At 38.2% G+C, this 16,681-nt stretch overlaps 1 protein-coding gene across 5 annotated transcripts in view; it reads right to left on the bottom strand.

The window, feature by feature from the left end:
- frya (furry homolog a (Drosophila)) overlaps nucleotides 1–16,681 on the bottom strand; it is a 70,114-nt gene that overhangs the window by 27,350 nt on the left and 26,083 nt on the right. For all 5 annotated transcript variants that reach the window (XM_067450447.1, XM_067450448.1, XM_067450451.1 and 2 more), the window contains exons 17-38: nucleotides 16,515–16,622; nucleotides 14,893–15,148; nucleotides 14,524–14,706; nucleotides 14,350–14,436; nucleotides 13,744–14,003; nucleotides 12,197–12,386; nucleotides 11,972–12,096; nucleotides 11,155–11,212; nucleotides 10,829–10,920; nucleotides 10,543–10,715; nucleotides 9,830–9,990; nucleotides 7,981–8,091; nucleotides 6,488–6,642; nucleotides 5,814–5,913; nucleotides 5,514–5,685; nucleotides 4,057–4,313; nucleotides 3,811–3,957; nucleotides 3,505–3,673; nucleotides 2,093–2,183; nucleotides 1,724–1,806; nucleotides 1,310–1,460; nucleotides 198–301 (exon numbers count right to left, since the gene is read on the bottom strand). In XM_067450447.1, coding sequence (XP_067306548.1) covers nucleotides 198–301; nucleotides 1,310–1,460; nucleotides 1,724–1,806; nucleotides 2,093–2,183; nucleotides 3,505–3,673; nucleotides 3,811–3,957; nucleotides 4,057–4,313; nucleotides 5,514–5,685; nucleotides 5,814–5,913; nucleotides 6,488–6,642; nucleotides 7,981–8,091; nucleotides 9,830–9,990; nucleotides 10,543–10,715; nucleotides 10,829–10,920; nucleotides 11,155–11,212; nucleotides 11,972–12,096; nucleotides 12,197–12,386; nucleotides 13,744–14,003; nucleotides 14,350–14,436; nucleotides 14,524–14,706; nucleotides 14,893–15,148; nucleotides 16,515–16,622 — 3,233 coding nt within the window. The remainder of the gene's footprint in view (nucleotides 1–197; nucleotides 302–1,309; nucleotides 1,461–1,723; nucleotides 1,807–2,092; nucleotides 2,184–3,504; nucleotides 3,674–3,810; nucleotides 3,958–4,056; nucleotides 4,314–5,513; nucleotides 5,686–5,813; nucleotides 5,914–6,487; nucleotides 6,643–7,980; nucleotides 8,092–9,829; nucleotides 9,991–10,542; nucleotides 10,716–10,828; nucleotides 10,921–11,154; nucleotides 11,213–11,971; nucleotides 12,097–12,196; nucleotides 12,387–13,743; nucleotides 14,004–14,349; nucleotides 14,437–14,523; nucleotides 14,707–14,892; nucleotides 15,149–16,514; nucleotides 16,623–16,681) is intronic.

Here is a 16,681-nt window from a genome sequence, read left to right on the forward strand (position 1 = left end):
GCAAAACACTTTTTTTTTCTTTTCTTTTTTTACCCGATATGATAAAAGCAAATCCATTTTGGATACAAAAACTGTGTACTACAGTAAAAGCAGTACTTTTCACCTGACTCGAGCATTGGAGCCTTAATCTAGAGGGTCTAATCCCTGATAAAATGTCCCAAATTGTGATGAGAACTGACAGCAAAGGCTCTACTGACCCAGGAAACAGGCATGTATCAGTAGAGGGAGGTGTAGGGCCCAGTCCTCCTTCACACTGTGATCCACCACCAGCTCTGTCATGAAGATCACCGCTATGTTACACCTGAACCAGACAAAACCAGCACATGAACAAAAAGCACATTCCAGCAATGACCTTTCAAAAAGAAAAGAACATATTGACAGCTGTGACTGGGTGACAAAAAAAATTCTTAAAGAAGAATGCTGGTTTTGTCATCACATTGACGATGGGCATTGTTATCATAGTTCCTAAGCAGATGTTAAAAAGAACATGGGTAAAGTGTTATCTCAGTTTTTTCGGGTCAAAGGGGCTCTGACGACAGCACTGCAGCTTCTGATCATCTATTTTCCATCTGTCTGATAACTGCAGAGTCACATGCTTTAAGATTCCAGGATTACATAATCTGCGGGACTGATAAGAATTGGGTTTTATGATGAGAGATTAAATTAAACTGAGTCAAGTTACAGTCCCTTAAAAGCCAGTGTGTAATTCTAGTCTGGGTGACTGACGAGATTTAAACAGTGAATCTAAATCTGAATAAAAGGTTGTTACATAATGTGAAGAAGCAGAGAGTATAGAGTTATTTTTGTAACTTTGTGACTGTTTTAACATAAAAAATAAATAAATATATCAATCACAAAAATGCAATAAATCACTTACAAGAGAAATCTATGGAACTGGAAATTTTAAAGGATATGAATTTTTTATTAGGATATGAAATTGTCTGGCTGAGGTGTAATTACTTCTCTAGATAGCATCATTTCCTGTGGGTGAAGTTTGCTTCAGCTATCCATATAACATTTATGTCATTTCCTGGTATATTTGTGCAGGTTTCAAAGATTTACATGCTTACAGCTTGAATTGAAAGCTTTACTTTGTTATAACAAGTATTGATTTTGTTAATGCAATCTATGACGAAAAATGTTTGTTGACAACCTTTTCCACAACTAAGACGAGATAACAAGAGGACTCTAATTTTAATAAACGACAACTGTAACTGTATCAACTTATACATTTACAAAGACATTTGTCCTATGTTCTCCAGTAACAAGTATAAAGTTTGAGTTATGGTTTCAACTCCGGAAGCTTGACCTGTGTAGGGGTCCTCGTGGAGTGACGGTTTCGGGTAGATAATCGACCAGAGGTGCCCAGCAGCCTCCGTTAACTGGCATGGGAAGAGGAAGCGGCTGATTGGTTTCCATCACACTCATAAGCCACATGGCATATGGTGGGAGTGGCTCACCTGCAGGCAAAGCAAAACGGGTCAAAACAACACGCTATTCCTGCCAGGTATGCCTTTCATCCATGAGACCTGTAATAAAACAGGATTTTACCCTCGAAGCATGAGTGGTATGCAGACAGACAAACTCCACAACCGTCATACCTCATGCCTAATGCATGCCTAATTGAACTTGACTTTGCTCAGAAGCTCCTCCGCTGTATACAGAAATATCAGTCATTCCTGAACTGTTTTGGTCCATCTGTAGGGTTATGAACCACACTCACTCTTTTCCTCATCGTAGGAACCTCCAGAACTGCTGCTGTACCGAGACTCCAGGCGGTTATGTGCTCGTAAGATGTTGCTCAGCCTTTGGTGGACAGAAAAAAAAAGTATGTATATAAAGCAGTTTTCAGTGCATGTCTCAAATATAAACATGCAAAATCATTTTTCTATTGATAAAGGTGGTTAACCTTGGGGTTCTCCAGGGGAAATGTATGGCAAATCTATTTGGATGAAGGTATCAGCTTCATAATGACTTGTAATGAGTTATGTTTGTAAGGCTCATTGAGGGTGTAACCTCAAACTATCATCAAACATGAACAGGGAGGAGTCTTATGGCACATACATAAATTGTGCGTTTTCGTGGGACATACCTGTCATCACACTCCTTTGTGATTGGCGAGTTATCCAAGTCAGGTATGTTTTCTTGGCCACACACTAATGTTTTGCTACTTGAAGGTGGACCTTTAGAGAGATAAATATTAATACAGCCTGTGCCATGATATATAGGATCAACACATGAACACTATTTCACTGTCATACTGCTTTTTGCAGTTTTTGCTTTATTCATTTACAATGTTTTAAGCCTTGACAGATATATACAATTAAGGTATTCAAAAAACAGTATTGTTCAAATGTTTGGGGTTGGTAAGATTTTGTAATATTTTTGAAAAATGCTCGCCAAGGCTGCATTTATTTGATAAAAAAAATATTTGTCCCATATATTAAGTCATTTGTTTGTTTAGTTTGATTTTCATGAGCTTCTTAGTTTCCTTGTAATTATTTCCTGTTATCTTTGTTCACTTTTCCCGCTCTCATCAGTTACCATGGCTTTTTATTTGATCATCACACCTGTTAAGTCTTTTAGTTCATTATCATTTTATATTGAAGGGTATGTTTACGTGACACTGTTTTCAACTGAAAACAGAAAACTTTTTATGCGTTTTGGCCATTCATTTACATGACAACAGCGTTTTTGGGGCCTGAAAACGGGTTTCAAAGTGCAAGGTTTTGAAAACGATGCCTTCACCGCCTCTATGTAAACAACAAAAACGTTAATCTGTGAAAACGGCGACATCATGCGCATGCGCTTTACACGTTCAAACGTGTATTACGTGTTCGTGGGGTGTTTCTTGACTAAGCGACATCTCCAACTACTGTCATGCATAATACAGCCGTTTTAGTCATTTTCGCAGATTTGTGTGAATGGGGATCGTTTTCACAATCATCATGTTTTTGTACATCGTTGTCATGTAAAGATACCCTAAGTTCATGGTCGGTTATTGTTTGTGTTGAACACACTGTTAGGTTGTGTTGGATATTATTTTATTAAATACCTTTGGATTGGAACCTGTGACTTTGTTGATGTCAGCAGCCTTCTTCAATGTCACATGATACTTCAGAAATCCTTTTAATATTCTGATTTGGTGCTCAGGTAAGATTTCTTATAACCATCATTGTTGAAAACAATGTTTTAACAACAATGTTGTGCTGTTTAATATTTTTGTGAAAACTGTGATACATGTTTTTCAGGTTTCTTTGATGAATATTCCTTAAATAGAACGTTTGGATTTGAAATCTTTTGTGACTTTATAAATGTATTTACCGTCATGTTTGATCAACTAAATGCATCTTTTCTTGTCTGAATAAAATTATTAATTGCTTTTTTTCTTTCTTTTTTTAAACTTACTGGACCCAAACTTTTGAACAGTAGTGTATATAAACACAAATTATCTCTATGGTGAGTGACATATTGTAGATGATTGTAATCATCTAGCATGCATACCGGAAGTGGTGGTGGTAATTTTACTTGTGGCTGAAAAGCGGTAAAACGGAGGATTGTCACAGTGCACCACAACAGGGTTCACAGGATCTGTCTGCTGAAGTTCATAAATCAGCTCCTCCATGGTTTGAATGGTGTTGTTGCGACAAAGATAGATCACCACCTTCTTAATCTGAGCATAAATAGAGAACAGTCCACATACTCAAACTGGACAACTTCGCATTCATTCTTTAACCAAATGACCTGCTTTATTAATAAAATATTGACAACAAAGCAAAATATAATGAAATAAATAAAAGTACGACTTACGTGAGGCAGGAGAGAGGTGTCGCTGCTGACTCCACATAAGCTGATGAGGAACTGCAGGGTGGTCCGCAGGTTATTAGTCCAGCGTTCATTGCTGACGAGAGCATTCCAAGCATTCTCCATTTCTGCACCTGGGACATCATCCCCATACTAGCACACACAGAGACACACAACTTAATGTGCTGTATTGATAACCATAGTTTTTTTTAGTTTAGCACAGAGTGAAGTAATAGGGGTTTATTGTCGTACCTTTGCGGTCATGAACATGAGGTTGTTTAGGACCAAAGAGGAGGCCTGCAGTGACCCCCAGCCTGTGCCACGGAGCAGGTGAGGTGCTGAAGTATTGTGAGTGTATCCCTTCCTGTTGTCCCCAGGGCTGTTCGAACTCGAGACTGTGGGCAGCAGACCTCCATCCACCAGCTCAATGTTACTGAGCCAAGGAAGCAAGTAGGTCAGCATGACCTGACGCCCATTCGGATGAGTGGTGGGAAACCTCTGACTCACCTCTAGAGATGAGAGATACAAAAAGATAGAACGTTATAATACATATTCATAGATATTAATGGTGTTTCTACATGTTTGGGTAAATTTGCTGTATTCCATGATAAATGCACTTTAAGGTCCAGAAAGGGAAAATGTGTTTAAAAGTCACTTACAATGAAAGTCTATGGTACAACTGTACTGGAGAGGTAAATGTGCAGAAATATGACCACCATATTTTTGTTAAAGTACTTTTATGAATTCTTGACAAACACTTACGCTGATGAGGCATAACATTATGACCACTGACAGGAGAAGTGGTGGGTAGGATATATTAAGCAGCATGTGAACATTTAGTCCTCAAAGTTGATGTGTTAGAAGCAGAAAAAATGAGCAATCATAATGATTTGACAAGGGCCAAATTGTGATGGCTAGATGACTGGGTCAGAGCATCTCCAAAGCTGCAGCTCCTGTGGGGCGTTCCCGGTCTGCAGTGGTCAGTGTCTATCAAAAGTGGTCCAAGGAAGGAATGGTGGTGAACAGAGTCATGGGCAACCAAGACTCATTGATGCACGTGGTAAGTGAAAACTGGCCCGTGTGGTCCAATTAAACAGATGATCAAATTGTTAATGCTGGTTCTGATAGAAAGGTGTCAGAATACACAGTGCATGACAGTTTGTTGGCTGTGGCCTCTTTCAGCAGGAGAATGTGCCCTGCCATAAAATAGTTCAGGAATGGTTTTAGGAGTACAACAGTGAGTTGAGGTGTTGACTTGGTGTCCAAATTCCCGAGATCTTAATCCAATCGAGCATCTGTGGGATGTGCTGAACAAACAAGTTCGATCCATGGAGGCCCCACCTTGCAATTTACAGGATTTAAAGGATCTGCTGCCAGATACCACAGCACACCTCCAGGGGTCTAGTTGAGTCCATGCCTTGATGGGTCAGGGCTGTTTTGGCAGCAAAAGGGAGACCAACACAATATTAGGACGTGGTCATAATGTTAAGCCTGATCGGTGTATTTGATAGTTGTTAAAATTTGTGTGAAATATTAAATAAAATATATAGGTCTTACGGCTGAGGTGGAACTACATTTCTAGGTGGGGGAGTAAAATTAAAATAGATGAAAAACGTATACTTAAACAAAAAGCAGAATGTTGCCTTAGGAAGTAACTAAAATAAAATAAGTTACATTAAAATGACTATAAGTATCCTTCCATTTTATACCTGAGAAAAGGGGCAGGGTTAATTCAGGGTATATCCTGGCAAGTTGTTTAGAAAGCTGGGTTACAGAGAGACTGTAGAGTGGGGGAAGAGGCCCGTGTGTCCCATACAGGATAGCACCACTTTTCTGTTCCACAATCCTCTTAGAATACACAGACAGCTTGGCCTCCAGAATCTATTCAACCAGAAAACACAGACACATGCACAAGCATTTAAACAGATTAGCACACAAACACACCATTTAATCCAGGACACTTTCTATTATTGCAACACTTCTTTGGCAGAGAATGTTCTCTCTCTGACCTGCATTAACTGCATAGCGATCTCGTAGATCTCCCTGTTGGTGTCGGCCGCTTTGAAGAGAACGAGGTTCAGCAGAGTCACGATATCACTGGAGTAGTTTCTATGAAAAAAATAAAAGATCACCTACATAAAAACAACTTAAATTGCTAAATATGTTAATGAGGGGCTTCATTCCAAAGTTATGTCTAGAAAAAATGTCACCAAAGCTCTTTATTGAATAGGGTTTTTATCTACTGGGAAATCTGGCACAACAAAATATGTGAAGAACTTTATACTTTCTAGACATTTTTATAGTCATATTAAAGTTAAGGTATTGTCTTAAACTATCTTTCAGATGTTCGGTGTCAATTAGTCTCGCTGTGATAGTCTGTGTTGCAGGTGTTATCGGTGTTCAGACACAACACCGGTTACATCACTTGCCCACCGCGGCACTGCCCCACTGGCATTTAGATTTATTTATAGTAATAAAATAATTTAGTTTAGTTAGAGAACAAACACTACAAATAAAAACTGAACGTGTCTGCTCAATACAGTGTGAGCCGAATGAGAGTCGCAGCACAATCGCAGCAGGAGTCAGATATAATTTATCACCAGAGTTAGATGATCATATAAGACCTGCAAGATGTCAAATGAAAAATGCAATATTTGCTTTAGCTTTTCAGTCCCCAGCATACCTGCTACCACAAACAGTGGCAATGGCTTTGAAGCAACCAGAGGCCAGCTGGCAGGAGCCGGTGTAACATCGGTCCACGGCCCAGTTAAACAAATTCACTTGATCTGGGTTAAGTTCCAGCAGAAGAACCACCACCTCACAGCCCAGCTGATGCACCTGAGGAGGAGAAGAGGATCACATTTGTTATCTATTGAAGTGATAGGTGATACAAAACCACAACAAGGTAGGTCACTTTGACTGAAGTTGATGATCATGGTGGTCAAGATTGTCAACCATTCAAAGTGACCTTGTTGTTTCTGATCAACCGGTGAAGGCTGGTTTTACACAGACACTATGTTAAGTCTTGATAACTAGTCTGACCAACTAACAGATAGTCAAGGGGTAATCAGTCTTGCTTTCAATCTACCTTTTTATGTTACAAACCTAAAAAAAGTTGTGACCGGTGTTTTAATGACTAACTTGTTAAATTAGTCTAAGAAGTTTATGCAAGCAGCAACTCTTCTGAGCTTAGCTAAAATGTTTTATCAATGCTAACGAGCTTGAACCTGGCTTCTCTAGCACTAACTACAGCCGTATGTAAACCATCTTAGACCAACTTGGACTGGCTAATGACCAGCTTTGACCAGATTCATACTATGTAAAACTAGCTGCCATCAGGTTTCAGCTGGATTTTTCAGCATGGTTCCTAATTTGTGTCAGTTTAATTGATGTTAAAACAGCTGGTTCTGGTCCTAGCTGGTCAGATCAGATGGGTCAAACTGGTCTAGTTTGCTGGTTTCAGAGGAAATTTGGGCACTTATCCAGACTGAAAGACCAGTTACATATAATTTACTAAAGGCCTACACTAGGTTATACACTACTATTCAAAAGTTCGGTGTCTATATATATTTTTTATAATATTTTTTATTAAATAAGGATACATCCAATTCATGTTAAAGTGACAGTGAATACATTTATAAAACATTCATATTAAAATATATTAAGCAGCAAAGCTGTTTTTAACAATTAAGAAGTGTTCTAAATCATCATGTTGATAATTATTTCTGAAGGATCATGTGAACCTGAATACTGGAGTAATAATGCTGAAAACGCAGTTTTGCCATCACAGGAATATATAATATACTTTAAAATTGTTTTAAATTGTAATAATAATTCACAATATTCGATTTTCCAGTATTTTTGATCAAATAAATGAAAATAGATCCAAGCTTTCGAATGGTAGTGTACTGTCTTGTTCTAACACACATATTCCAGGGCTAAAAGAGAGAGAGAGAGAGAGAGAGAGAGAGAGAGAGAGAGAGAGAGAGAGAGAGAGAGAGAGAGAGAGAGAGAGAGAGAGAGAGAGAGAGAGAGAGAGACTGTCCCTCAGCAAATTTACACTGGGTCAAAAGGCACACATCATTTTAAAGATCGATGTGTTGGTATAGACCTCTCAACAGTCAACACCAAAGCAGCGAGTGAGAACGTGTGGGTCATGAGTGTTTGGCTGCCTACCCGCAGATCCTGACAGGCAAGGATGTTATCCAGCCACTTATAGAGGTAGCCATCAGGAGAGAGCCCTACGTTGTCAAACACAGGGCCACAACAAAGCACAGTCGACATGGCCTATGAAAAGAAGGAAAAAAAACTAAATTCTTTCATGCAAAGCTTTCATGAAAAACTTGGAATTTCCTGTTTTGAGGAAATCACGTCCTATCGTGTCCAACAGAACACACACAAAAAAAACTTCAAAGTAACAGGGAAGAGGCTCACAGGGCTCATATCATGTTCTGGATGTTTGTCTGTCTAAATGACGCCAGGGTCTTGGAATTACACACCTTTTACAATTGCTACAACATTATATATGATCGTCTTACAACACCCGCCTTTCCATTATGGGGAAGGGGTTTACGGCAAAACAGGACGCTACACATACACACACAAACAATATAACTTTAGAGGTGGGTGTCATTTTTCCAGAAATCCTAACCTGAACAAACCTGACATGAACACTGTGTTTACACGTCGTCTGCATGGAGCCGACATTATGGGTACAAGGTTCCCAAAGACAAAACAAAGCACACATGCACTGTCATCACAAATGGACTCATTCGTCACTTAACGGACCCACTTTTGTCTCTTTGGCATGCGTGTCTACACTGAGGTCTTGCACTTTAAATGACTACAGCACTTCCTAGGCTATAAGTAGACCTCTGGAGATAAAATTAGTGGAGTGTATGTCTGTGGTCTGAATTAGCAACACAAGCAATGTTTTAAAATAGAGCCACGCTTAAACATCGTCCCGTTCCATTGCTTTTACAGTACATGCAGGTTTTTCCAAACAAATATTCATGTAAAAAATATGTATTTTAAAAAATAAAAAAGTATTATAATATATATTATGATAATGTTCTGCTTTAATAAAATCTTATATATACATTATTGCAGAGTTTGGGGGCAGTGAGAATAAAGAAAAGAAAATGTATACAAATGTAATAAATGCTTTTATTCAGCAAAAATTAATTAAACTGATCAAAAGTGACAGTAAAGACTTTTTTTAATGTTACAAAAAAATCTATTTTTAAATAAATGCTGTTCTTTATTATTCATCAAAGATTTATGATAATGAATTGAAACTTGAACAGAAGATCATCATATTAAAATGGTTTCTGAAGGATCATGTGACAATAAAGACTGGAGTAATGATGCTAAAAATTCAGCGTTACCATCACATGAATAAATTCTACTTTAACATATATTAAAATAGAAAACAGTCATTTTAAATTATAATAACATTTCACAAATTTTTGCTTTTTTTAAAAGTAAATCATTACTTTTTTGATTATTTAGTATTTATTATTTTTGATTAAATAAATGCAGCCTTGGTGAGCAGAAGAGTCTTTCCAAAAAATGACCCTAAACTTTTTAATGTGTATCTTTTATTTATTCTTTTAATAAATAAAAGTTTGTGTTTGGATAATATATGTGTGTGTGCTGTGTATAATTATTATTTTTATATAAATACACAAAAATACATGTACATATTCAAGAACAAATTGTTAGATTTAAGTATAAAATATTTATATTTGTATATAATATAAATTATATGTTCTTAAATATATACATGAATGTGCGTGTATTCAAACATACATAATAATTATACACAGTACACACATGTATTATGTAAACACAATATGCGATTAATGGATGCAATTGGATGTGATTAATCATTTAACAGTCCTAATTGTTATTTAACAATATTTGTGAATACTGTACTAAAAAAAAACTTTTAATTAAGACAACATAAAAATTGTTATCAAAATAATGTAAAATTATACATAATATCATGTATAGTCTGTACTACCTTAAGAGCACAATACTGGTATCGAGTGATCTGATGGTTCCGGTCACTATAGCGATCCAGGGGCGTGAACATTATACTGAAAGGCCCGGCCCATTGGCTGAAAAGGATGAAGAGATGGTGTCGAAGGCTTTGCTGAGGGAAGAGGAAACGCCGATGATGCACTGTGATACACATAAAACAAAAAGAGGGAGAGAAAGGGATTAGATCTCAAAAGAAGGAACACTAGAAACTATACTTTATGACTAAACAATTTGCAATCATTTAAAAACTGAATGGTTTAGCTTTTTTGAGGGAGAATAGGGAAAAATGGCTGGCCATTGTACAACTTTTTTCATTTGCCCACAAAGTGGCTCTTCATCTAATCTACTGCTATTTTGGGCAGAGTCTCCACTAGGGAGTCTAAATCAAGACTGACGTCAGGAGTACACTGTCACCTAGCAATGAATTCCATTTCCTAAACAAAGAAAACGTGGAGCACTTCCCAGAGCGAGATACAGCTTCAAGAGCGCCAGTCTGATGTCATTACTTAATGTGGTGAATAAATATTTATAGAAGGAAGAACAATATTATGAGCATTCATGAATTAAAACATGCATCGATAAATTGAGCACAAACTGGAATGCATATTAAGAAAGTAAATGGACTACATTTTGATTTCATGTTGACATTAATTGTGTGTTGAGCTTGTGAAACATCTTTTTCTGCCTCTTCACCTGGGACACACTGTATGAGGTTGGCCACCATGGCACTGAAGTGAGCTCGAATGTCTTTAAGAATCTCCATGTCTTTGTCATTCTCAGCTTCCAGAAGCATCCGGGTCAGGTCCACGTACTCAAGAAAGAGAGCGCCCAGGGCCAGCGTATCACGTTCCAGTGCTCCATTAGTGCTGAGAGACAGAGAGGCGGGGATCATTTTTATGGTTTATAGCCTGCGAGTTGATAATGAGACACAAAGGAGGAGTCCGGAGAACAGAATCCATAATAATAAGACCCTTCTCACCTGTCACTGATGACACCGGCATCCGCCAGCAGCTCAAAGATCCTGAGGAGCTGGAGTCTCAGCAGATCTCTTCTTTCTCGACGTTTTTTATTCTAGCAGACACATCAATTGAACAATTACTTTACTATAAAATAGTACTTTACTTTTCCAAGATTTTTTTTTATTTTAAAAGTTTGGGAATCCCTGACATTTTAAGGTTTTCAATGACCTTGTACTGAGGTAAAAAATGCAAGTCATGTGTGCATGGCTTGAGCGAGCCATTTACAATACAACAAGTTATGGCACATACCAGCTGGTCTGACTTAACAAAAAATTATATAACTGACCTCAGGTCTTCTTTCCAAAGCTTCCTTCATCAAAGGATGCAGTTCCTCAATCAGCTCTCTGTACGAGACAAAACAAATATAAAATCAATAAGGCTAAAGAAGAATCAATACTGTGCTGCCAGGGTTTATAGAGCAGTTATTGCTCTACTTCCCAAAAATACTTTTAAGATTCCAAGAACTGAAACAAACAGACATACAGTAACTAACGTAATATGACATCTGATCACGGCTTTGGAAGTAATTTAAGTTTGTTCAGATTTAGGGATGATCTCAAAAAATGTAATGTATGTGTTGAATGTGTTGAAATGTAAATAAAGTGAACATTTAAAATAAAAATTGCATATGAATACAAAAGAAAGTATAATTACACAGTAAACTGAACATTGCTCTTTGACTGACATTTTTATATTTTATTTGCCTGGCCATTCATGGTAAATGATTTGCATACCATGTTTGTGCATCGCCTTATCAAAGTCTCGGAATTCAAAAACCTGACATGTGCACAATTGAGGTATGACTAGAATGTGATCAGATTTACGCTGCTCCTCACATCTTATCTTAAACAATCTTACACTGAACTTACATAACTGTAAAAACTGATTATTTTAAACATTAAAACAGTATGTTGTGATATAAAATAATCAAAAATGGTAATGAGTGGACTTCAGTCTGGTTGTATAATGTCATGAGAATGTGGCGTCTTGAAGGAACTCAAGTCATCTACAGTAAATGTCTTCAATGATTTTGGATTTCAACAAATGTGAGAAAACCAGTCCAGTTATGTCTTCAGAGATCTTAACCATGTGCAACATAGTACCTGAAAACCAGTGAATTTGTGCGGCCAAATCCAAGCACTAAAGATTCTGTGATCTCAATGCTTTCTGAACGCATCAGAGGGACCAACTGCTTCAGCAGCCAGGCCACAGACGGCGTGCCCAGGGTCTGAGGAACAAGGCGTTAATCAGTGATTCCATCAAGTTATTAAATGACTGACTGGGGCGTACATGACTGTAGACGTGAATGCTAAGGAAGCCCCACCCACCTTGTTGTCATAGCTGCTGTTGTTTTCTGTACTGGGAGTGATGATCTCAGGGGTGGAAGCTCGAAGATGACCCGAGCTCATGATGCTGGGTTTGGCCACACCAAAACACAGAATCAGATAGTTTCTCCAAAGAGACACAAAGGTGTCTGCTGAACCAGCCGAGCTTGTCTTCTTGGCGTTAACTGGGTTGCTAAAAGATGAACACATTCAAATTAATTAACTGACTGATGTAAATTAAAATTATAGCCTAGAAATCTAGACCCTAGTGGCAGCAAATGTAATTTGCAGCCAGGGTCGTCTAGCAACTCTCCGTTGGCTTGCGAGCTGGAAAAAACTAATTCTGATCAGGCTAATCACATTGTGTATTGAGTCGGTGGACAGGTTTAACATAATGACGGCAGAGTTGTGGCGGTTCCGCATGCTACTTGAAAACAAAGAAGCTGGCAAACAGCTAGCTGTCTTTCGAATTGGCTTTGCCCGCAACTCTGGAAGACTTGGAGTTAAGCTTTTCTTTGAGAAAAGAACAAAGAACGGCACTGAAGTCATTCTTAAAAAAGGAAGATGTGTTCAGAATTTTGCAGACCGGATACGTCAAAAGTTTAATCTAACAACCAGATCGGCTTCACCTTCTTCATTGCTCTGGTTGGATGTAGCTCTATCCAGTTGCGTGCAGAGGGAATTTTGAAAAAAAAAAAAAACATTTATCCCACCCCCCGGAATGAGCCCTGCGTATGGTGAGTTCCCAGACCAATATCTTGATGTGGTTCTTGATTTTCAGGCTAATTATACTACTGTTCAGGCTAATTATACTACTAGAATTATACTACTGTTCAAAATTTGGAGTCTGTAAGATTTTTTAATGTTTTGAAAGAAGTCTCACCAAGGCTGCATGTACAGTATTTGATCAAAAACTCAGCAAAACACTAATATTGTGAAATATTATTACAATTTAAAATAATTGTTTTCTATTTGAATATATTTTATCCTTCAGAAATCATTCTAATATGCTGATTTGCTGCTCAAGAAATATATTATTATCATTTTTATTATCAATGTTGAAGCAACAGTTTCAGTTTCAGTGCTGCTTAATATTTTTGTGGAAAGGAACCATTATAAATTGTAAGGATTATTTGATGAATGAACTTTATATTTTTATTTGAAATAAAAATTAATGAATGTTTGATCAAATAATGCATTCTTGGGTACCGTGTTATATTAATTTAACATAGCGTTGAGTTAAACTATTAATGAATGTGCTCTATATAAAAAGAAGATTAATCAAAATAGTACTGTACATAGTCTGCTATCAGGGGAAGAACCACTCAAAAGAGTGTAGTAACACTAACAAGTGGCTATCGGAGGCCATTAAGAGCTTAAATTTAAAGACAGAGATAGTGGTAATGCTTAAAAACATCCTGCACTTTGAAGTTAAAGCCTGGTCAACCTATTAAACTGCCACAATAATTAAAGGTACAATGCAGAGTGACCTCTCAATGACATATAGGTGTAGTTCAAATGCACCCATAAAGGTTTTCTCCATCCCTCACCTAGGCTCAAGTAAAGGCATGAGGAGCTGCAGCCGGGTGAAGGCGTAGGGCCAGGCATAACTGAGCGCTGTGGGACAGTGCTTGGGTAAGTACTCCTGTCTCAGAAGGCTGAAGAGACATAGAGCCCAAGGTTCCTTCAGAGACTGTGCCAAGATCCACACACGAGACGGGCTCCGCACGTCATAGTGGCTGCCGACCAGAGATCCGTTCCACTCCACCAGCCACTGCATGTCTGCCTGCTGCCCAGCAGGGAGAGACGCCTGTGGGGAAGTGGAAGGGGAGAGATCATAATGGTCACTATAGAACTAAAAAAAAAAAAGAAATTGTGGAGGAGGATGATTTTGGAGGATAATTATGTTATAGACAAAACACAAAAGGGATTTACACTAAATGTAGCTCTCAAATGTGTCAGTTTAGTACTGGCATCTGGTATCTATGTGATTCTGAATTTACACAAATCATTGTTTGTCTAAGTCCCACCATTTATAAACTAAACTCAAAGCTCAAAGACTGTCTTATAAACTCAGAACAGAAGACACTTTGTAGATGTCCTCCGAGTCTCACATGTGAGCGAAACCGCAAAGGACCGAACAGAGATGCACTCACCGAGTCAGCCACCGCCACGTGGGCAAAGCTCTCAAGCACCACTGGGCTCAGCTGGTCCAGTACATCTATCATGGGCCTTTCATCTTCCTGTGTAGACCATATTCAACCATAAAATGAGCGGATGTATACTTAAAGGCCTATATCTGATCAAGTCAGGCTCCAAGCAGCTCTTACCTCAGTCTGCCCGATGGTGAGGAAGATTTGGCGGACCTCTCGCAGGATGGACACGGCTAGTTTGCGTGTGCCTGTCTGGCAGGAGCACAGCAGCACTAAAGCGAGACCCTCAACAGCATGCAGGACTGTGGAGTGAGGGGTCCGTTCAGCAGGCAGCCTGGAGCCAGAGCTATTCTGTAACAACTAATGTGCACATACACAGCTTTATTATATTATATAATATTATATTATTTAGAATGTTTTACATTATTATTAAGACTCAATTTGCTCTCACTTTTTTAAATAATGTCTACTCTTGAAGAAACAAGTGAGTTATTAAAGAGGGCAAAAAAATCCCACATTGAAACAAGTTTTTGTCTGGCCACTTACTTCAGTGGAGCAGATCTTCGATGTGTCCAGGCTCTTGCTGGTGCTGAGAAGGGCTAGTTTCCACTGTGTGAGCAACTGAAGCAGTAGTTTTAGTGAGGAGTCCAGCAGGGTTTGGTGTGTGTCCTGAACCTCTCGGAGCAGGAAGCTGCAGTAGCCCAGGAGCACTTCTTCTCGCCAGTCTGAGAAGTCCACCAGCAGGCTCTGCAGGGAATTCTGGGCTATCAGACGCAATTCATCATCCATATGGATGGTTAACCTGCCAGTAAAAAGATCACAAAACACGTTCCATATTTGTCTCATATTTATTTATAAAAAAAGGAATACTCTTTGTGTGTGTATATTTATACAGCCATAAACACAATTAACCAGCCATGAATGAAAATTTACAATTCTTGATTCCAATTTAAATATCACTGCTAAAACTACTAGCCTAACTAATGCACATTTTTAAAAAAAGAGTAAGTCAGTAATGCAATAAGAACAAATAATCATATAAAATAAATAAGTATAACAAATTAAATAAACTGTGCTTTCTCAGGTAGGTCTAACAGTAGTTTCAGGTACATGAATTGCAAATGTAAAATAACACTGCATGTATTCACTGTGTAAATTAAACATCCTAATTAATTAATCTTTATTAAAGATACAAAAGTTATTCAGTCAAGGGCAGTGAGTGATTTTTTTCTCTGTCCTTTATCGTTGAATAGAAGACAGCAGCAGGACTATTAGGCTGTTGTTACTTTAAGAGAGAGTGCATGGATCTAATACACTGATACTGTTCACATTACACTCACTTAATACATAACCGACATGCATACTCGCAATTTTTTACATTGTCCACTTAAGTTGAAGAAGACAGAAAGCTCAGTTTAGTATTCGCACACTGTCTGAGATGTGGCTGTCTGCGAGTTACAAAATGAGCTTTATTTTGCGTCTTCTTGCACCTGAATATTTAAATTGTCAAGGCATAAACTTTTGTGAAAATGCAGCTCTGGCTCGTCAACTGTCCCGAGCGTCGTTCATGTTTGTTCATGTTCATGCATTATTAGAATTTATAAAAATGAAACTGGCCAACTGGTGTGTGAAACTGTTTTATATACTCGCCAACACTGATTTTTACTCGCGCCTAAATGCGATTAAAAATCAGTGTTGGCAAGTATATAAAAATGTATATGAGAATACATATTCAAACTATTATTATTTATTATACACATTGTTATTCAGTATATATATTTGAATGTTAATTTAGATTTTTTTTCCCTGAACATTTTCAAAAAAATGTCCCCTTTAAAATGTTCTCATACATATCTAAATAATGCAATGCACTAAGAATCTAATACATAGTCTGTGTACTTTCCAAGATCTTTCACTACAGTGAAGAAGCCACTCCAGCTCCAGTGGTGGAAGTTCACAGAACTAGCTGGCTGACCTAATGGCTTAAGCATGAAGAATTAAGTCTGATTAGAACAGACTCAGATTGCACTGGGACATCCTATTCAAGTTGGGGGCAGGGAGGCATCACGTTACTGAAGCTTTCAGGAAACCTGACCATGGGGTAATTTGTCGAAGCAAATGTTTCCTGCCCACATGCCCATGCGCACATCGAATATATACACACTTACCGAGCCAAAAGGTCTATGAGCTCTGACTTGGACATGCCATCTGGAAGGATACGTGGAATGGCTGCCATGCATGTCCTAAAGAGGTCAATCTTGGGTTTCCTCTCACCCCTGTCAGTATAGAGAGGGGTCACATAAGCTCAAACAGAAAAATGAGTGCACTGATAAGC

Source organism: Pseudorasbora parva, chromosome 8 (genome assembly GCF_024679245.1).
Source record: "Pseudorasbora parva isolate DD20220531a chromosome 8, ASM2467924v1, whole genome shotgun sequence".
NCBI classification, from domain to species: Eukaryota; Metazoa; Chordata; class Actinopteri; order Cypriniformes; family Gobionidae; genus Pseudorasbora; species Pseudorasbora parva.